This window comes from Sebastes fasciatus, chromosome 19 (assembly GCF_043250625.1).
Source record: "Sebastes fasciatus isolate fSebFas1 chromosome 19, fSebFas1.pri, whole genome shotgun sequence".
Classification (NCBI taxonomy): domain Eukaryota; kingdom Metazoa; phylum Chordata; class Actinopteri; order Perciformes; family Sebastidae; genus Sebastes; species Sebastes fasciatus.
Window position 1 is genome coordinate 27833456 of NC_133813.1, and position 22497 is coordinate 27855952.

General features: G+C 42.2%; 1 protein-coding gene across 5 annotated transcripts in view; it reads right to left on the minus strand.

Annotated features, from left to right (window-relative positions):
* The window catches only part of dab2ipb (DAB2 interacting protein b), a 232381-nt gene extending 215349 nt beyond the window's left edge, over positions 1–17032 (minus strand). For 3 of the 5 annotated variants that reach the window (XM_074616865.1, XM_074616864.1, XM_074616863.1), the window contains exon 1: positions 16676–16812. In XM_074616865.1, the coding sequence (XP_074472966.1) occupies positions 16676–16715 (40 nt within the window). In that variant the 5' untranslated portion in view covers positions 16716–16812. Of the gene's footprint in view, positions 1–16675 lie in introns of all 5 variants that reach the window. The other 2 variants (XM_074616866.1, XM_074616867.1) reach the window with 2 other exon arrangements.
* Between the last annotated feature and the right edge of the window lie 5465 nt (positions 17033–22497).

Consider the following 22497-nt stretch of genomic DNA (forward strand, 5'->3'; position numbering starts at 1 on the left):
TTTAGCAGAGCTTCTTTGGAGACAGGTTTTTCATCCTGGTGTTGATTAAATTATGCTATTCAGAATCATTTCTACACACTTTGAGGGAGATAGAAGAGACAGGGAGACTTTGGAATGTGCAACTTCATTTTCCTTTCCTTCAATAAAGCAGCAGCGATGAGATTCATCTGCTTCACAGATGAGCTCTGAGTCTTGTACTCTCATGATGTAAATCTTTTAACCAACAAAGCTGTTCAGCATCTACAACAATAGACAGTAAGGACCAAAATAAAAAAGGTACAAAAATCACAGGAAAGACCAACACCATAACTCACATTTAGCCGTGCACTACATTTCTTTGACAGAACTCAATGACTCTGGTTGACAGACGGACCCAAGGACAACTCGCTGATGTGATATAAATTGTATGGATTTTTTTCAGGGCCTTGCTGATTTATCGATCAGGCTTATGACAAGTAGCCTACATGTTCTGTGGTCTATCAATATTTTTGCAGGCACTGCTACTGTCTGAGGTAGTGGGCTAGGTTAGTATATGCACAAACTGCATTTTCCTCCATAGCAACATAGTCAGCGTCATTGTCCTACTGAGGCAAGACAACTAACTCCATGATCAGGCAAGCTAATTCAATCAGATAAGAAAAAAATGTGTGTTTCTGTGATTTCATTCACTTTTGACTCTCCCAAATAAAAAAATAAAAAATCAACCTCTATGAATTTTAATTTTAACTATCAGAGTATGTAATCATAGAAACAGGTACACAAAACTACATATGGTGGTTTCAGTATTTTCTGATTTATGGAGTGATAAAAAGAGATATCCAAATTCCCCTCTGTAAAAACGTTTGACTCCAATATGTAAATAAGCACTTATTTATTTATCTTATTTATTGTTATTATTACTTTTTTCTCTTTGTATTATTATTATTATTATTATTATTATTATTATTTATTCTATTCTTTTTTTATTTTTTATTTTATTTCAATTTTGAATGCTGATGTTTTCGCTAGTGTACCTATTGTGTTTGTTTTTAAGCTCAACTATTGTAATCACAAACTGTAAATTGCATATACGAAAACAACCTCGAGAAAAAAAGGGGAAAAATATAGTATATAAAAAAATAATAATATGTCAACAAAATGGAACAAGAATTTTGAACCTGGTTTTAACCAATGTTAACATTTCTGTTCTGGAAATTAATGAAAATTAACACATATTTAATAAGAGAATGCCTCATTTGCATATTTAAATAAAAAATGTATAATACAAAAAAGAATTGCCTTAATATAAAAATTAACTGGTGAAGTTTCATGTTGATATCTATTAGTTTAAAATGTCACCCTATCCACCTGGGGTGTCTCCCCTAAACCAGACACGGCATGACTATAAATCAAAAGAGTTGTGGACAGCAGCAGGTGTAAGCACTAAACCACCTGACACTTCTCATAGAATTAACAGTAGAATAAAACATGGCCAAGGCAGACACAACACAGACACGAAGGCTATAAACAATAAAAGTCCACTGCAGCTGCAGCCACAGACATACTGTACAGATTAAAGCAAACACAGAGCTGCACAGTAATTGATTACTTGCTGTGAACATGTGCACACAACGCCATGTTGCCTACTGCAGCAATGTGGACGTTGAGAGTCCCAGTGAGTTTGTAGGCTGCTCACCTGTCTGAACCGTATAATGATAATAGAACCAGTCCGTCTCAGTGGAACTAACATCTCCGCAGTCACAACTGTGACAGAGAGCAACAGTCCAAAAACAGCAGAAAAAGCCTCACACACCCAAAGTATCCAGAAAATACCGCTGTAGCATTTAGCATGTTAGCCTTACACCTGTTGGTCACTCAACAACAGGTGTGTTTGATTCCTGTCACTTAGCGTGGCGTTGGTGCTTTAAACCAGCGATTCATTAAGGTCGATGCAACCCCTATACAGCAGTAAAGGCTAATGACAACCTGAATCCATAATGACATCATTCCTTATTTGCCTGTATTGTATTTTATAATGTTCACAAACTGCTGAAGTCCGGTCCGGTCCCGTCCCGTTATGTTGCTACTGCGCCTTTCTTTAAAAAAAAAAAAAAAAAAAAGCTCTGTAAGGGATGTGACTTGGTACAATACTTGAGGTAACAAACAAGTCAAAATACAGATAAAAATACCAAACAATCACAGTGGTTACAGTAGACCCACAGAGTGCAAATGGGATTTGTTACTTCCACCTCTGATAAATGACCGAAAGCAAGGCCTTATTAAATACTTGGAGTAGACTTTTGTCTGCAGCGTCTTCTTTTCTCCATATTTGAACATGGCTGTAAAAGGTCACTTGCCAAACTAGCTATGTGTCCCATAACTCATAGTATCCAGTGAAAATTCAATTCAATTCTACACTTTTCTCACCTAAATACACATCTGACTCAATTTACATATTTTAATTGCGTTTACGTCTGGTGGCAACCTCCACTTCTGAAAAGTGAAGCCAATACAAAAGTGCAGCTCAAGGCGACTTCTCTGGTTGCAAAAAGAAGTCTGATTGTATAGAAGTCCTTGAGAAAAAATTAGTAATGGCCACAGTCTAGACATGCAATATGTGTTTTACATTTACTGTCTCCAGCTAAAAGACAATACATTTCATTAAATTACAATGTTCCCTATAGGATGAATAAACTCTCTTGCACATTCTTTTAATCCCTTTCACTTCACACTTCACGTTTGCTCGTAAGAAAAACCTAAGAAATGTTTGGTGTCTGTGAGTGTTTCTATCCTCAAGCAACGAGATCCTTCTTTTAATCAAATAAGAGGGCATGATTAGGTTACACATTAGCCTGCTCTCTTTGTATTGTTATCTTTGATTGTAAGACAGTTATGTAATCAAGCACATTTTAATGAGGCTCAAATGAATAGCGGAGGACAGAGACAATAGATCATGTACCCATTAGGCTTGCGTATGCGTGCACTGTCTGTGTCCATGAAAGCACGGTGTCATGGATAAGTGCGTTTCGCTCTGTGTGTAAAAGATAAGCAGTGTTCCAATCAGATAGCAGCTAGATGCTCTAATCTAACTCAGATGACAAGCATGGCCACATTGTATTTGCATATACTTATAGTCATGCTGCGCTGCTCCCTCCTGTGTTTTACATAGGAGTGTCCGAGTGAGATCAATAGCTGCACAATATTAGCATTTCATTCTTCCTGCATCAATAGCTGGCCTCCGCAATATGACAATAAACCTCCCCTTTCACCGGTTGCTTCAGAGTCCTTCTCTCAGGTAGAGCAAATATAAAAAGGCCCTAATGGTATTAGATCAATATTTTAAGTTTGGAGGAGATGCCTCACAAACATTTGAAATCCCTGCTTTCCTGTTCCAGCAACAGAAGAAAACGTAGCGAGTGAGCGACAGAAAAGAACTGGGAGAGAGGATGTGAAGCACAAGCACAGAAGATGGGAGAGTATGTAGGCTGTTTTGTTGATCTACCAAGACGACTGGAGCCTAATCTGAAGAAAACAGATGTTAGCGAGGTTATAAATTCAATAACCTACCTTTTTTTTCTGGATATTTCAGGTTTTGTTCATGGGTATCACACAAGTGCTATGAAAATAAGAGACTTGCCATCACAAAACAGTCTTTACACCTACGACTCATCCCACATGGTATGGATTCCTGCTTCCCAGCTCACCTCAATCAGACATTTGCAGGAGTCTGATTTACAGGTTTGGAATATCTGGTGAAGATTGAATTCAATTCTACACTTTTCTCACCTAAATACCCATCTGACTAAATTTTCAAAATGTAATTAAAAACGACGTATAAAAGCCAAGATGGCGATGTCCAAAAACCAAGCCAGCAACATCCAAAAACCAAGATGGCGATGTCCAAAAACCAAGATGGCAATGACCAAAAACCAAGATGGCAACGGTCAAAAACCAAGATGGCAATGACCAAAAACCAAGATGGCAATGACCAAAAACCAAGCCAGCAACATCCAAAAACCAAGATGGCAACGGCCAAAAACCAAGATGGCAATGACCAAAAACCAAGCCAGCAACATCCAAAAACCAAGATGGCAACGGCCAAAAACCAAGATGGCGACAACCAAAGTGCCAAACTCGTGCTGAACTCTAGGCTTCGCAACTGCGGTCTACAAACCAATGCTGACATCATGATGGCTACGTCCACTTATACAGTCTCTGGTTTATGTAGACAATATCCACATATTTTGCGAATTATGACCTGTATATGATCATGTTTATAAAATGTATAAATTGGGAGTACAGCCATGATTTATTTTATTAGTTATACCTGTGCTTTTCCGACTGCACACAAAACGTGTATTCCGGTAGCTTGGGTGCACATTGTAGACTGACTGAGCGCTGACTTGAGGCCAAGCTCAGGATAATATGATGTTACAGTCCAAAACCTACTTGGATCTTCTACATACTACTTGCTTCTGTATTCACACTGTGTTCCTGAAGTCTAAAGCATCGTTCTCACTTACTCTTGTTCCAGTCAGTGTCATATTTTATAAGTGGTATGCCAGTTGATAAGGCAAATGACTTTGAATACGGCGTTCAACTGTCATTTTTGGTTTAATATCCATGATCGGTGATGGTATGCACTCATCATAACCCACTGAAGAAGCACTTAGGAAGAGATGCATCCATTTAAATGGTAAGTTATAAATCCTGCCTGTCTATATGCTGCTGGCTACACCAGCATGCTCTTTGAGAGATTTAGAGCCCCAGGATTCACACCGCCGCTGATGGAAAGCTTCATCTTGTTTTCTGCTTGTACAAAGCAACGCGGCAAAAGGCCACAAGGTAAGCCCACATGCAGAGACGGTGATTGAACTTCCTCTAGGAGCTTTCTGGAAATGCCACGCAAGCGAATAAACACCACTGCCACCAATCACAACTTGAGGTGCAGGTAACACAGAGACAGAGGGGCTGCAAATGCACAAGAGTTTGGTAATCTCATAATAACATGCTGAGATGAGATTCTACAATAGTGTATAGCTTTAAACTAACCACTCATTTAAGCTCATGCAGACTCAAGTGTGTCACTGAACCATAGCTGTCAAGTAACAGGCTCAAAGAGACGGCAGTATTAAATGTGCTCTAGGAGCCTGAAGATACTACTGGCGTGAGGCCAGAATAGTACTCTATGTGAAAGAGTCAATGGCACAATGGAGCAAGCAGGAAAAAGAAGAAACCGTCTCTTCTGACACCCACAGCATTAATATGAAGCCTGAGCACAGTTGTAGCTTCTGGTCATCAATTAAAATGCAATCTACAGTTGCAGCCCTCAGTCAGGTGAGGAAACAATCAAAAACAAATCTGTATTCTACATATGAATGTGTTCATGAATCACTGTTTCTATACTTGTAAAGCACACAGGAGGTTGTCTTGGCGACGCTGGTGCAGATACAACCCAGGCAACAGACGACTTGAGGAGTTTCAAAGCAAACAAGAGCCAATGACAATAGAAGGACATATACAGACCTTCATCCCCCCCCCCCTCCACACAATCTGTTTGCATCTAAACAGCACAGTATAAAGTAGAGGGACATGTTGTGACAGTCCAATATTATAAAGGTTTCTTGAAAAGAATCAATAAGGTCTCATACACACTGATCAAGATGGCACAACACCACTTGGGTAATAATAAATACAGGAACAATAGCGATCACTTTTAATAACGAGTCGTAAATTAAACGACTAGTTAGTGAAATCAAAGTCCAATGTTGCAAACAGAATGGGCATTTTCATCTCGTTGCCGTCCACAATATGAATTGATTTGAAGAAACATAACTGACACACAGATATGTCAATCATGGCTTTGTTTTCTCACGAATAATAAGAAGCAACTCCAGGTAGAAGACATATCTGCTTCCATTGCATTATGTGTTCTTTCCCAAATAACATATTCAGATTCAGGTACATCAACAATAACAAGGTAGTAATTCTACAAACTACAATCTAGCAAAACGTTTTATATGAATTTCCTCAGTATTGGTCTCACTGTGTAAAATATAAATAATATAATATAATATTAAAATACAGGGACTAGAGTAGGGAGTTTGAGCAAATGCTTAAAGAAAAGCCTGGGGTTGTGACATTGCCAGAAGTTAATTTCATTGTCACCATACATGACCACCACATTATGCAGTGTGAGACAGTTTATATCTCATTTTAGAGGTTAGATTTTAGCAAGAAATTAAAAGGTTATACAATTCTAAAGAAATCCAAAATGTCACAGAATGTCACGCATGAAATAAAGACCGATATGTGCATATTGTGCTTGGCCGTGGAATTGGAGATGTGAACAAAATCTTCAAGACTTAAAATCATAAAGCTAAATGTTGTGGTACTGTAACACTCACGCACACACATATCAAAGTTTGTTAAGTTCTCTGAATAAGAGCTGGACTGTGAAAACTAAATGTGAAAAACACTGTCTGCAAGTAACATTGTGTCCCTGTTTGTGTGATTTAACAAAAGGCCTGATTGAATGCACTTGGAAAAGAATCCTAAAAAACAACAAAAAAGCTATAAACCAAGAGTGAAACAGGAGGATGGTACCTGAATACCAACACTAAACAGTGGGCTCAGAGCAGGTCAATAAGAGGAAGTTTAAATTTTTAATTTTGTAGCTTTGTGACTGTAAACTCCAATCACCTTTTATTTTGAATCTGGATTGAATAGCAGATTTAGAGTCCTATCTCTTAGCTGGTGAGTGGGAGTTGCGTAGGCAGTGCTACACTTTGGAGTGTAATGGAGGATGTTGAACATTATCTGTCTGGCCCTTCGTCAGGAAGCAGATGTTTATCAGCTGTATCTTCCCAGCTGCTATACTCGAGGAATATATGAAGAGGAAGGTTTAGTTGAATGTCAGTCTTCATTCAACAGTTAGCTGAGAAATGATAGTGATGTTGCCATCGTGTTAGTGCTGCTGTCTAAAAGAACAACAAATACTATTTATCAAGCTGCATTAAAGACTTTCCCTTTGACTCCATTAATGGCCCCTAAATATTGGAAGTACTCTTAAGTTGTATCTGGACACCAGATGCAGTGATATCACAAACTAAAGAAATGGTTTCTTGGGTGATCAAATATATTCTTAAAAGGAAATTGGCAAACCAAACAATAATTTGGAAATAAATTCAAGTTCACGACACAAGAGAGTCATGTGAATAATGTTGTTTACACCTTAAACTGTGGCAGAATCTAGTTTAATAATTTATGGACTCTTGCATCAAGCAAATAATGCAAAAGTTGACTCAAATTTAAGGGAGACAATGAAAGCCAATCATACTTTCTGATTATCTAAAAGGGGAAACACTGTTGGTGCTAAAGGAAAGGGTTTTTAAACAGGCAATCTATTCTCTCCAAAACTGCTCCAATGTGTTTATAATTATAATCCATTTTCTTCCTTTTTCAGATTCTGGCTCCGGTGCCGTGTGGACGCCTCTCTTCTCAGGCAATCAGGCTGCACCTGTGTAGCTCCAATATGAGCTCAGCACAGGCAGTGTTGGGCTTTTGGTCTCAACATTGTGTTGTGTAGTTTCCTTTTATAACTGTGTGAGATGCCTTTTAGTGAGAAGTACGAGCTACAGCTTTACTGGGAAGAAACCCACGTTGTGTTCAAGGACCCTGTAGTTTGCTGAGAATTTATATTGTGTAGTCCCAGGACACCTGCTGCAGTTTTGCCCTCCAACATCTTTTTGTTTTTATTTAGCCTGTTGTGATTCACCAATAGGTCCTTCTCTCTGGAAGCTTCAGTTATTTTAAAGGACAATGTTGCTACCTTTAAGGCAAACCAGAGTCTCAGCTTTCCCTTTATCTCTTGGTTCCTGCAGCATTCTCAATTTAGATGTGATATGTGCCAATTAAAAGCACCCAATGCCTTTATTCCTTTACTTGTGTATATACCCTCACTGTATTAAATGTTGATCATGCAACAAGTCTGAACTTAATTTCCTGTTACAGTGCACCCCCCCAAATTTAAATTTTTTAACGAAGAAACATCAAAAATATATTGCCCTGTGTTTTTCTCCACCTTTCCAGACATTTAACCTTGATGTCTTACAGCCACAAAAGTTTAAAAATCAAGGTTAGAGGAATGAAACCAAATATTGGTGTGTTTAATTAAATGTCTCTAGATTATTTTATGACGGGAGAAGCAGCAGAGAGCTGAAACTACAGCATTTGAACTTGCAGTGTTAATATATCAACTGTCCAAACTGTCATTTTGAAAAACTAGAAAATATTTTCATATTTTTAAAAAGGTCTATCCTTGGAATCTATGTTATTCTTTGAATTAGTTCTTGGAGTGTGGATGACCTGTGTGTTGTTTCAGGGTCCCCGTGAAAACAAGGGGAACCTGATGTTGTTTTTGCAGAGGATGGATTTTTTTTTACTCATTATAACAGAGTAGTCGTGAAAAGGATGAGAGGAGATTTTGTTTTTGTGCAAATGTGTTCTTTTTGAAATCTAAAGTTCATAGCTGTACAGTTTCATATACATCCAACCTGGTCTCATGGGAAGGTGTATAAATAACACAACATTATAAGGACATTCTGCGTGTCATGAGAACGCATTTTAGCCTTTTCGCGTGTCATTTGTACACCACACAACAAAACTACGGTAACAGCCACAGTTAGGTCTAAACCACAAAACCTCTTGGTTAGGTTTAAGAAAAACACCATGATTGGGCTTAGAATACGTACAGAAACAACGTAATGTAACTACAGAAAACACGTCACAAATATAACTAACTTCAAAATAATACTTTGGGACAGAAACACCGGTCTCCTGGTTAAAAGCCCTGTGTTTGTTGAACCTCCCCCTACCGGCCCCCATAAGCTGTCTCTCTCAATTTTTATTTTACATCACTAGCTCTGAGTGTAGCATATTATCGCGGATTGCAGTCAGTACAGACTACATGGCGTACAAATGACACGCCAAAAGCAAGAACGACGCTCTTATTGCACGCAAAATGACTTGTGAATTACCGTGTCATTTATACGCCACCTAGTGCGACCGCACTGATACATCCGTATACAATCTTGCATATTTTTCAAACTTTGTTGGACAGTTATTGATAATGGTGTCCTGGCATGTATGAGGAAAGCTGAGCATAAGTTGCAGTTACACCTGAGCTGCTTCACTCTAACCTTATCCACAACCACACACATTTTTCATGTTCATGTATTTGATGGCTGCATTTGAGTAGAGCACTACTGAAAAGTAGAAATCCTCCCAGACTCTAATCCGTTTGGGTGCGGCCGGGTGAAATGCAGGCATGATGTGTGAGGATCAATAATGGGAAAAATGTCTATCACACACAAATTCAGCTCTAGACCCACTTTACTTTGATTTCTTCATGTGTTTTTTGCAGCTACTGGTGGAGTAAACATGCTCTGTGTGTGCTTCATCAATGCTCATATATAAGGTTTTGCCAGAGCTGTGTGAGTCTTTTGTTTACTGCTCATACTTTTAGGACTTTTTTAGGTTTTGTTGCCAGTTCTTTTCTGTGCAGTTTTGCTCTTTGATTAAGTATTTTGCACATTCAAACTGTTGTGGAAACTGTGCCAAGGCAATCAGAAAAATGTATTGTCATCAGAAAGGAAACCAGAGTAGCATGCAGCATGAATGCATAACTAAAAGAGGCTGAGCATGCATGTTGTTTACCTCTCTGACACATTAAACAAGGCATTTTATTGGTGGTTTTCACTTTACCTCCTTGTGAACCTTCACATTTCTCTCTCGCGCTCACACACTTTATGTAATCCTGCCTGCCACCTGCTATTGTCACTGCTGTAGGCCAATACAATATACTTAAGGGGGAAATTATGCCTTGTTCTTGTTCACGCTGAGATTGCACTACTAATAACGCCCATCTGTCCAAGAAGCCCACGAAGCAAGAAGTGCATCTGTACCACAATCACCTCAGAGCTGTGCTGCTGCTGTTGGTGTGTGCACAGATGAAGTGCAGCAGAGTTGATGTGAATCAACCTGATCTGAAGGATATACTGGTAATGATTTCGCCCGGGAACTCGCATGAAACTGGTGATGGGTGACAGGCGAGGTGTCAGAACAGGAGTGGTGTTTGAAGTGTCTGTAAATCATGAACAACACCATGGAAACCAGAACAACACGAGGTTTTGTCTTCCTCCAAATACCAGAGTGCAAGTTGGAGTTGCAATTTAAAACTCAGTATTTTTGTTAGTCATTCAAACAAACACATGGTTTCTGTTTTTAGAACACATTGAAGACAATCCCTTCACTGCATCACATGTGGCATGCTAAGAGAGAGAAAGCCAGTGAGATTTTCCATCTTCTATTCATTTGTATGTATTCTTTGATTCAAGATGGTAAAATATGCATTGTGCACTTTGCATCCCAGTTCTGGAAAAAGTATCCAGGCTGTTCTCATCCACTGTTCGTACTCATTCCTACGAAAAGTAATGCACTGTAATTCGTACAGTATATAACCCACGTAATCATGAGCCAGGACATGTAGCGCTGCCGCTAAAGAAGTCAGGTGACGTAGTATAAAGAGCGACAGAGTCCACAAACAAGCACAGGACTTTTACCCAGGAGACACCGCTGTTCATATCCCGTGTGAAACCAAGTCAATGTTGACTGATTTTACCATTGTTCTGTTACGTAACTTCCGTACTCCGCTAACGGCAGTTACGTAAAACATACTTATTTTATCTGACAAACATAGGCTACTTATTTTAACCCATACAATGATCTTTTCTAAGGCCTAACCAAGTACAGTATTTTTGTTGCTAACTAAGTAATTTCGCCGAGACATAAATATTACACGTGCATGAAGGTGCAGTAAAAACACTCACTTAGGTTTAAGCAACAAAACCACTTAGTTAGGTTTTGTAAAAATATCTTGTTCTTGATGTCTTGATAGACTGATGCTTCCTGGTCACTGCTCGTGCGGTGACCGGTCGGCTCGGAGAGTAGTTTTCTTTTATCTATCAGTCTGTTATTTATTGTATATATCGCTCGTGTTACGTTATATCCTTCTGGATATTGTGGTTGACGTTTGGCTGCTTACGTTGCAGTCTTAAACTTTTTTGACGAGGTTTTTCTCGTGCTCGGCTATTTTTCGTCTCCGCTTCCTCTGTTTGCCTGCCACGACCGCTCACTGTGGATTATAAAACTGCTCGGGGACACTACCCGGCGGCATGGATAGCAGAAGATTTGTTTGGTCACTGATGCTTCTGCTCCTTTTGGAGTATGTGTTCTGCTTAACAACTGGACTCAACCCCTCTGACAGCCTGCGAGTCACATACTCCAGAGATTTTCTGCTGCATCTATGACTTCACTCCCACCAAGCTATTGCTACAGAGAAGTTCCTGGAGGAAATACAATGCAAGTATTCCAACCAAGGGGATTCTTCTCACAACAAGAAGAAGGGAACCAGAAGGGAGAAGTCATCCTAGCTAATGTGCGCTCCCTGCGCAATAAAACAGACGAACTACAAGCTAACGTAAATCATTTATATGAGTACAGGACCGCCTCCATTCTTGCATTCACTGAAACGTGGCTGAATAGGAATGACGACGATGACACTCTGCATATAGATGGCTTCGGGAACCCCATAAGACTTGACCGAGATAATGAGCTCACTGGTACACAACATGGCGGTGGCGTTTGCCTCTATGTAAACACACGCTGGTGCTCTACGGTGATCGTCAGGGAGAAGCTGTGCACCACTGACATCGAACTTTTGGCTGTTTCCCTTCGCCCTTTCTACCTCCCCAGGGAATTCCCACAGCTCTTTTTAATTTTGGTCCACATTCACCCCAGAGCTAATGCAACCACAGCCATAGAGCACATCAAGAGAACATTAGATAGACTTGAACTCATATCCCTGGACTCCCCCAAATTCATCCTGGGTCATTTTAACCATTGCTCAGCCGACAGATTTTTAAAGGGTTTTTACCAATATGTCAACTGTGCCACCCGCCTGGGGAAGACACTGGATAAATGCTATGGTTCAGTCCCAGACGCATACAGACCCATTGCCCCCCCCCCCCCTTGGTTGTGCTGACCACCTCTCCATACTGCTTGCACCGGCCTACTCGCCGGTTGTGAGGAGGACAGAGAAGGTAATTAAAACCATCAAACAGTGGACCAATGACAGCATTGACAGGCTACAAGGATGCTTTGAAGTCACTGACTGGAATAACCTCATAGCCCCGTCCAGCAACATCAATGAGCAAGTGGACACGGTCTCATCATACATCTCCTTCTGTGTGGACAATATCATTCCCACCAAAAAGGTTACAATCTTCCCCAACAATAAACCTTGGGTGACTAAAGAACTTAAGGAAATCCTCAACAAGAGAAAAAGAGTCTTCTACACTGGCTTTGAGACTGAAAAAAGGAGGTCAACAGAGAGGTCAAGCGTGCCATTAAAAGAGCCAAACTGAAATATAAAGACAAAGTGGAGCAAACATTTACGCGAGGGAACCTCCGCTCAGCTTGGCAGGGTCTCAAGAACATGGCAGCTGTGAACACTGCTTCCACCACCCGCAAGCCCGTTCAGGTTGCAGGCAGCAATCCAGCATCTCTCCCTAATGACCTCAACTCCTTCTACACCAGATTTGAGACAGACAGCAGCACCCAGCTAGATGCAACCATCTCCACACTCAAACCTGGTGACTCTGCCCTCATCATAAACACAGAGGATGTGGTGAGAGCCCTCAAGAAGACCAAAGTGAACACAGCACCTGGGCCAGATAACATCTGTGGCCGTACCCTGTGGCACTGTGCTGAGCAGCTGGGGGGCGTGTCACAGCTCCTGTTTCAGAGCTCCATGGTCAGCAGCATAGTCCCCCAGCTGTGGAAAAACTCCACAGTTATTCCCATACCAAAGAAGGGCACTACCAACGTCCTGAATGACCTCAGGCCTCACCTCTCTTGTGATGAAGGCTATGGAGAGGGTCATTAAAAATCACATCATCGAGGCAACAGACTCACAGATGGACCCACTCCAGTTTGCATATCGCACAGGCAAAGGGGTGGAGGACGCAAAAGCATTCATCATAGACACCATCCATAAGCATCTGGAATCCCCCAACACTACAGCCAGACTCCTGTTCGCAGACTTCTCCTCGGCATTCAACACTCTGCAGCCACACATTCTTGCTGAGAAACTCACCACCCGCTTTCACCTAGATGACCGACTAATCCTGTGGATAATAGACTTTCTCACCAACAGGTCACAGAAAGTGCTGGTCAACAACACCTTCTCCGACATCTCACACACTTCAACTGGTTCCCCGCAGGGCTGTGTCCTCTCACCTCTGCTCTTCATCCTCTACACTGATGACTGCAGGTCCGACCAGCCAAATTGTCACATGGTCAAGTTCGCAGATGACACAGTCCTCCTGTCTCTGCTTTCAGGCCCCTCACAGCACCGCAGCTCAGCTCTTAATGAGTCTGTGGAGTGGTGTGACAACTCCTGCCTGGAACTGAATGTGAACAAGACCAAGGAGATGGTAGTGACGTTCTCCAACAAGCAGAGAGATCTGGCTGCGGCAGTCACCACTACTATCCACGGGAAGCCTGTAGAGACTGTTGTGGAGTATAAGTACCTGGGCACAATCTTTGATAACCTGCTGAAATTTGCCTCCAACACAGAGGAGATCCTTAGAAAATGCCAGCAGCGGCAATATCTCCTGAGGAAGCTCAACTCTTTTGGGGTCAGCAAAGACATCCTCACAACCTTCTACTACTCCTTAATTGAGAGCATCATGACATTCTCCATCACCTGCTGGTTCTACTCCATTAGCCTTCAGAATAGAAACCGCCTGCAGAGCACAGTCAAAGTCTGCTCCAAGATTATTGGACTTCCTGTTAGAGCTCTCTCCACCCTATGCGAGCAGCAGATGTTAAGGTCAGCCGGCAGGATCTTACAGGACCCCTCACACGTCCTGTTCCCTGCATTTGAGTGGCTCCCCTCAGGACGCTGGCTTCGCTGCCCAGGCTGCAGGACACAGAGGAGAAGGGACACCTTTGTCCCCAAGGCTGTCCTGCTCCTCAACTCCCAACCATCCTTGTCCCTCTACTCACCCCACACACACACACACACACACTTTCCCTCACACACATACACACACACACACAGACTTGCACATTGCTTCGGCCCTGGATTGCTTTTTCATTCATCCGTTTTTTATATCCATATGTACCGTATACTGTGTATACTGCACTATTTTGCACTATTTTAAGTATTTTACTAGTATTATTACTGTATTAGTATCATTATTTTTAACTTTCATGATGTTTAAAATGTTCCTGTATTGTGTTGTTTATTGTACTACTCTACGAGCCTCTACAATTGCCCCTCGGGGACAAATAAAGTGATTTGAATTGAATTGAATTGAATTGAATTGAATTGGTTGGCCTTAAAATAAGCACGTAAACTAAGTACAATATGTTTAGAAACAAGGTAACATAAGTAAAACATGTCAGTAACGTAGCTCATAAAACACCGGTCTCAGGTCTCCTGGTTGAAAGTCCTGTATCTGTTGGACCCAACCACCTCCCCACCTGCACGCCATAAACAGTCCGTCTCATTTCTTATTCTACATCATTGTGACTTATTTTACTGTACTTTTGTTACCTAACTTAGGTACCTAACTAACGCCACCTAAGTTACAAATGTAGTTATTTTATGTAACAAACGCAGGCTAATTATTTCAACCCAACCCATGAACTTTTCCTATAGTTCCAAGTAGTTCAAATATACGCACTTTAACCAAAGAGTATAGAAGCAAAGAGACAAAACTCTGGTGTTATTTTTGACAACAGCCGACATTTTGGACTGAAAACGCTTATTATATTTATAATATTTTATATTTCAACACAGGCTATTTCTGTAGAATCTGACTATAGAATAGAAATCATTTAGTTTTACTTTTGTACGGCACTTTGTAGGCGGACGTTTTACTGGCGTCCGGTAGTCGCTTTCAGTCCAAAATGGCGGAAGCGTAGCTTTGCTGCAGGGCGCTGATGGAACAAATAATTGACTTTTACTTCTCGGCAATATTCGTTCTTTGCTTTAACCCAAACCATGATCTTTTCCTGAACCTAACCAAGTAGTTTTGTTGCCTAAACAATAGGTTCTGCACTGGAACACTGATAACACTGATCGCTCGTGTTGCTGGATATTCGTAGGGGAATGCACGAAAAAAGAGGAATAACTTTTCGTAAGATATCATATCATAGTTTGTTTATTTAAAGTTAAATAAAAAAGGCCATCAGAATTAGATGACAGTTTCAACCTCATGGTTTCAAGTTGGTCTTGCAGAGAAAATGTCACCACTCTTTCATCGGCATTACTGCGGCTTGCACAAATATGGAGGTTGTGTGCTTGTCAGAGTTTCCTATCACAATCCAAAACCATGCAAGAATAAATACTGTATATCTTTCATGTTATAATGATCTGATTTCCTTTCCTTCTGCCCAAAGAATGCTGGGATATGATCCCCCTGAACCTCCCTGAAAGAAACACCATTAATACATAAATAAAAGCCCAGTCAGGGAGGTGTTTACTTTTTGAATAATATGGCTGATGAATAAAAAGCCCTTTAATGAATTTTAGTTGTTAATCTCCAGAGTCATTCAGAGTTGAAATGAAGTCAAAATTAAATTGTTTCCCTTCACCATTTAAAGTCTCATTACTCGCTGCTTTCAGGATTTTGTAGTTTTCCGGTTCACATTGAGAAGAATTAATGAGTTCTGATGCTGTGCAACGAGAGGACAAAAAGTTCTTCTCATATTCCTGATTTGAAACGCCATAATCCTCACCAGTATGGTTTAACCCAGCATTCAGTTAGTATAAATCAAAGTAAACCTGATCAGCAATGATTTTGTTTTTTTACCTCCCAGGATAACACTTTACCGGTTCCAATCAAATGAATTACATAACTAATGAAAGACGTGTGCAAAGACTAGTTCCCAGGTCGAAACCCGGCAGGATCGTCTCCATCACCAAGGACAACTATCAGCCTCCCCAGGCCAACCACAGCACATACCAACAGACTCCTCCACCATTCAACAAACCAAGCCACTTGCTTTGATCGCTCACTTTTTAAATGTCATATATGAACTGTATTTCCAGCATGCAAACTGTGCCGTATCTCCAGAGGAGGACACTCAAAACTACATTATGACAATCGACACAAACATACACACGGTGTAAGTTAGAGGAAAACAAGGATGCCAGCGAAAGTAGCACAAGCTTTGTCATTGTAACTAGGTCAGAAGAATGCAATATACTCTGGTCCATATGTACTTGCACAGCTGTGCTTTGGGTGTGAGGCAGTTGTAGTAGCAGGAGCTACTCCACCTTAATGTACTCCGTCCGGCGCTGCCATATGGAAAAAGGTACACCTCCTGTTTTTCTACAATAACAATCATCGTGGTTATCACCTCTTATAGCACAACACGTGTACTCATGGGTATACATAAGAGGAAAAGAAGAAGGAACATGGACAGATGGATACAGAGAGGGAGCCAGGGAAACAAGAGAGAGAAAATGTGTCATTTAACAGTGAAAGGAGGGGAAACAAGATGGATAATGATGCAGGAAAAGGGAGGACTGACAGAGAAACACATCTAATTTTGCATTTACCTGACAGGGAATCAGAAGACATGCTCTCTTGCTGCTGCATCTTGACTGCTGGCTCCAGTGTGAGACTGTGTGTGTGTGACTGTGTGTGTCCACAAGCTACAGAGTGTGAGCAAGCCAGCACGCCTCACTGTGTGTTTTGATGACGGAGTCCGCGTAGCAGCTCAGGGAGTGAGCGAGCAAGTGAGCGAGCAACAGAGCCAGGAGGAAGGAAGGTACATGAGGGAAGAAGAAATTGGCTTCTTCATTACCTCGCCAAGTGTCTCTTATCTCATTCTCAATTTCTCGTTCTCATTTTCTGCGAGTGTGTCCGCCTTACACAAAACACATGTACTGCAGATGGTGATTTATGAGGTACACACAGAGGGGAGGAGCGTGAGGAGGGAGGGATCCATGGAGGGTGAAGAAGAGGAGGTGCTGAGGTGAAGAGAGGAAGGAAGCAATCACCATGTAGTGTAGGCTTACTCTCTCAGGCACTGAGCCATTAATTGTCCCTCCCTTCCACATAACCTTGCAACGCAGAGCGCTAAGCCAATTCAAAGCTTGTACCACAACATCAGTTTGGCTGCGTGTCAGAGCGAGATCTTATCTTTAGTGAATCTGCAGCCAGTGACAAACATAAGAGCAGACAAGAAATCACCACTCTACAGAGTCTCACTACAAAGCAAAGACTATAGAGATACTTAATAATGTCGTCTTTGACTGCTTGTAAGATGAATCTTCTTTTTCACTTGATTAATCCGTGATAGCCATTAGATTACACCATAGACTGTATATAAGAAGTGGACGTAGTCACACTGACGTCACCCATTGCTTTGTAGACTGCCGTTTTGAAGCCTTGAGTTTGGCATTTTGGCCGTCGCCATTTCGTTTTTTTGGCCATCGCCATCTTGGTTTTTTGCAACCAGACGTGACACGAGAGGGTGGAGCTAAGTACAACCAAACACTGAATAAAACATGTAGGTGACCGAAAATGTTATAATTAACTTTCATAAACTGAAAACACACTATGAAAGGGTTAAAGTTCTATGTCGTAAACACGGACAACTCCCAGACCGGACAACGCCGTGGTAGCGACCTGTCAATCACAAGGTAGCCCCGCCCTAAAGCATTCCCTGCTTTATGGTCTATTTGACTCTAAATGGGACCATCATTTACTAAATGAACATCATGCTGTATTGAAGAAGACTTGAAACTAGTGATTGAGACCATAAACTCATGTTTACAATGTTTACTGAGGTAATAAATCAAGAGAGAAGTAGGCTCCTTTTCTCATAGACTTCTATAGAACCAGAGGAGTCGCCCCCTGCTGGCTGGTAGAAAGAATGCAGGTTTAAGGCTCTTCTGCACTGGCTTCACTTCTCAGACCTGGGTTGACCTGGGTTGCTGCCTGGATGATACCAGATCTGGTATGCACATTTAATCTGCAGATTATTATTTGAGGAATGTCGTATGCATGCCTGAGTACCTTTTTTTTTTTTTTTTTTAAGTTTCAATAACTTAATCCATGTGTTTTACAGAGAGTCCCTACTCACCCTCAAAACAACTAATGTGACACTTCTTGGACTCAATGATTATCAATTGAAGCTGGGTTAGAAATCTTGAGAGACGAGCAAGAGTACATTAGATTTTTAAAATGATTAAACCGAAAAACCCAGCCCAACTCTTCCAATGGAAGTATCTAGCAGCACTAGCCCCATAAGTCCTTCAATCTAGTCCGTCCCTTCAGGCCTCCCTGGGGAGTGTTAGTACTCACAACAGTCAAGCTAGCAGCTTATGGGAGACTCTGCAATGAGTGCACGGGCAGAGTGACCAAAGACAGGCAGGCAGGCAGGTAGACAGGCAGGCAGGTAGACAGGCAGGCAGGTAGGTAGACAGGCAGGCAGGTAGACAGGCAGGCAGGTAGGTAGACAGGCAGGCAGGCAGGTAGACGGGCAGGCAGGTAGACGGGCAGGCAGGCAGGTAGACAGGCAGGCAGGTAGGTAGACAGGCAGGCAGATAGGTAGGTAGACAGGCAGGCAGGCAGGTAGACAGGCAGGCAGGCAGGTAGACAGGCAGGCAGGCAGGTAGACAGGCAGGCAGGTAGGTAGACAGGCAGGCAGGTATACAGGCAGGCAGGCAGGTAGACAGGCAGGCAGGTAGGTAGGTAGACAGGCAGGCAGGTAGACAGGCAGGCAGGTAGGTAGACAGGCAGGCAGGTAGACAGGCAGGCAGGCAGGTAGACAGGCAGGCAGGCAGGTAGACAGGCAGGCAGGCAGGCAGGTAGACAGGCAGGCAGGTAGGTAGACAGGCAGGCAGGTAGACAGGCAGGCAGGCAGGTAGACAGGCAGGCAGGCAGGTAGACAGGCAGGCAGGCAGGTAGACAGGCAGGCAGGCAGGCAAGTAGACAGGCAGGCAGGTAGGTAGACGGGCAGGCAGTCAGGTAGACGGGCAGGCAGGCAGGCAGGTAGACAGGCAGGCAGGTAGGTAGACAGGCAGGCAGGCAGGTAGAAAGGCAGGCAGGCAGGTAGACAGGCAGGCAGGTAGGTAGACAGGCAGGCAGGCAGGCAGGTAGGTAGACAGGCAGGCAGGTAGGCAGGCAGGTAGGTAGACAGGCAGGCAGGCAGGTAGACAGGCAGGCAGGCAGGCAGGTAGACAGGCAGGCAGGCAGGTAGAAAGGCAGGCAGGCAGGTAGACAGGCAGGCAGGTAGGTAGACAGGCATGCAGGCAGGTAGACAGGCAGGCAGGCAGGTAGACAGGCAGGCAGGTAGTTAGACAGGCAGGCAGGCAGGTAGACAGGCAGGCAGGCAGGTAGACAGGCAGGCAGGTAGGTAGACAGACAGGCAGGTAGGCAGGCAGGCAGGCAGGTAGGTAGACAGGCAGGCAGGCAGGTAGATGGGCAGGCAGGCAGGTAGACAGGCAGGCAGGTAGGTAGACAGGCAGGCAGGCAGGCAGGCAGGCAGGTAGACAGGCAGGCAGGCAGGTAGACAGGCAGGCAGGCAGGTAGACAGGCAGGCAGGCAGGTAGACAGGCAGGCAGGTAGGTAGACAGGCAGGCAGGTATACAGGCAGGCAGGCAGGTAGACAGGCAGGCAGGTAGGTAGGTAGGTAGACAGGCAGGCAGGTAGGTAGACAGGCAGGCAGGTAGGTAGGTAGACAGGCAGGCAGGTAGACAGGCAGGTAGGTAGGTAGGTAGACAGGCAGGCAGGTAGACAGGCAGGTAGACAGGCAGGCAGGTAGGTAGACAGGCAGGCAGGTAGACAGGCAGGTAGGCAGGCAGGTAGGTAGACAGGCAGGTAGGCAGGTAGACAGGCAGGCAGGTAGGTAGACAGGCAGGTAGGTAGGTAGACAGGCAGGTAGGTAGGTAGATAGGCAGGCAGGTAGACAGTCAGGCCGTCCAATCGGACGGGTATATTACAGTCCTGCGACAGCCACAGATATCAGATTTATTCTCTCTTTTTTGTCAGATCTTTTGATTAATGCTGTCAGGATCTAAAGAGAATTTCAACAAATATTACAAAGAATGTTTTTGAAGGACATTACCAACTCTAGCTTTAATGTAGTAATTCATCTGGTCAGTCAGCTGTCCCCCTTGGCTTCTCTTTTGTCCATTTTCAGAGCCGTCCATCTTGAAAAGGTCACACCAATGTTCCTTCTTGTCTCTTTTTTTCGCTCATTAGGCATAACATTCATCTTTATAGATCATTATTTGTTAGTTTTCCACCATTTAGCAGAGAAGAGATGACAGAAGCTTTAGCCAATGAGCACAAAGCTCCTCTTCTTCTGTGGCAGGTAAGAAAGTCTTGATAAAGATAAAGATAGCAGCAGACAAGCTCATTCTCAATCTATTTAATAAAGTCCATCTTCTGTGATATCATATTAATTAACACACGTTTAATTTTTCATAAAACTAAACTAAAAAGATATAATTATATTCTAAAATCTGCACTCAGATCAAAAAAGGTAGACCATCTGCCCTTGGGAAGCAGATCTTGATGCTGTATAATCATGTAGCTTCCTGGGAAAGAGCAGTTTTCCGCCCCTCCCAGCCCCTCCCAGCCCATTAGCAAACTGTCAGCTGATAAAATATTCCCCCTACCTTCAATGTACTGATGCTGCTCCAGCCCCTTTTCCAGATTACACCTCTGGTCACCAAAACTGCAAAAACTGCAACAACCCGTTGCTGGATCCACATCTGTACTACACACAAGTGAATGTACTGTATTCGAGGTTTCATTGGTGTCATTGCATGTTGTTTTGCCCACTGCCATCTTAACATAACATAAGGCATCAGGAAGGGGATAAACTGATTTAACCTCATTCAAATATTCTAGCTATACGAACAACCACATTTGACTGATGGATCACTTACAGAAATAGATATCAACAATGACATGATAATTAAATATACTGGTAAATCTAGGGTTGATAATCTTGAGAAACCAAGAAGATAGAAATTATCCAACCGAAAAACCCTCTTTCTCAGTCCGTCCCTTAAAGTCTCCCACCAAAGACACTCCCCAAAATGATCAGTGAACATGGCTACTGTTAGTACCATAGAATGTGTATAAAGATGGACGACCACTTCCTCCCACTGAACAGAAGTGAAGCCAAAATATCATGGGTACGGAAACTGCCATCTCGAGATTTTGACGTCATTTGGAGTCTGTGCAGTTGTGATGGTGGAGCCGCGGTATCGAGGTCACCCGTCCGAACCAATTGGCCGCAGGGTCAGTGTATCTTTTGGTCATTCAATTTTCCTTTCACAAAAGGATATTAAAATATAAAAAATTAGATTTGATTTTCATTTTAAAATACAAAAATTTAAATTGAAATACAAGGCGTGTTTCTTTATCAGGGTCAAAAAGCGATGAACTAAACTTAAAAAAACGGGTTGATTTTCATTTTTTATTTCTAAAAACAAAAAATAAAATCACTAGAAGACAGAAACGAAAAAACGCCATTTTTTTCATATTCTGTACCTTTTTTTTCTCTCATACACAGCACCGTCCTCATACGCGCTTTTACGCAACTTCTGATCGCAGAATATGAAAAAACTTAATTTTTTTTAATTTTTGTTTTTGTTTTTAGAAATAGAAAATGAAAATCAACCTGTTTTTTTTAAGTTTAGTTCATCCCTTTTTGACCCTGATAAAGAAAAACGCCTTGTATTTCAAATAAAAATCAAATAACCACTCATTTTTTGTATTTTAATATCCTTTTGTGAAAGGAAAATCGAATGACCAAAAGATACACTGACCCCGCAGCTTGTCTGCGAGCAAGACTCACCCATGACTCAATCATGACGTCTCACCCCCTTTTTATAGGCTCACATAACTCATTAAAGCCTGATGAGAACTACCTGAAATGACAGAAATCATCTTTGGGAAAAATGGATTTGACGTGTACTTACACTTTTTAGTTTGGCCCATGTCCCATCTGCTGACGTGGAGGAGGCGGGACTTATGAGCTATACTGCAGCCAGCCACCAGGGGGCGAACCAGACGTCTTGGCTTCACTTGAAAGGAGCCGTCATGTCGTGCATGCAGGTGAGCAGGCAGGTAGCCTGAAATGACACCGGATGTTTCTTTCTTTTTCCGTCAGAGCTTTTGATTTATTAATTACTGTCGGGATCTGAAGAGAAATTCAACAAATATAACATACAATGTTTTTGATTACCAACTCTAGCTTTAAACACACAAAATGCAAAAGTATGTCTATGTAGGTTTCACTGAGGAGCCTCTCAAACTGAATTGATACCAATTTATACACACACGTTCATAAAACAACTCTGTTAGCTAGATCAGATAGCTGTGTGTGTGTGTGTTATCGTCAGTTTATTGAATT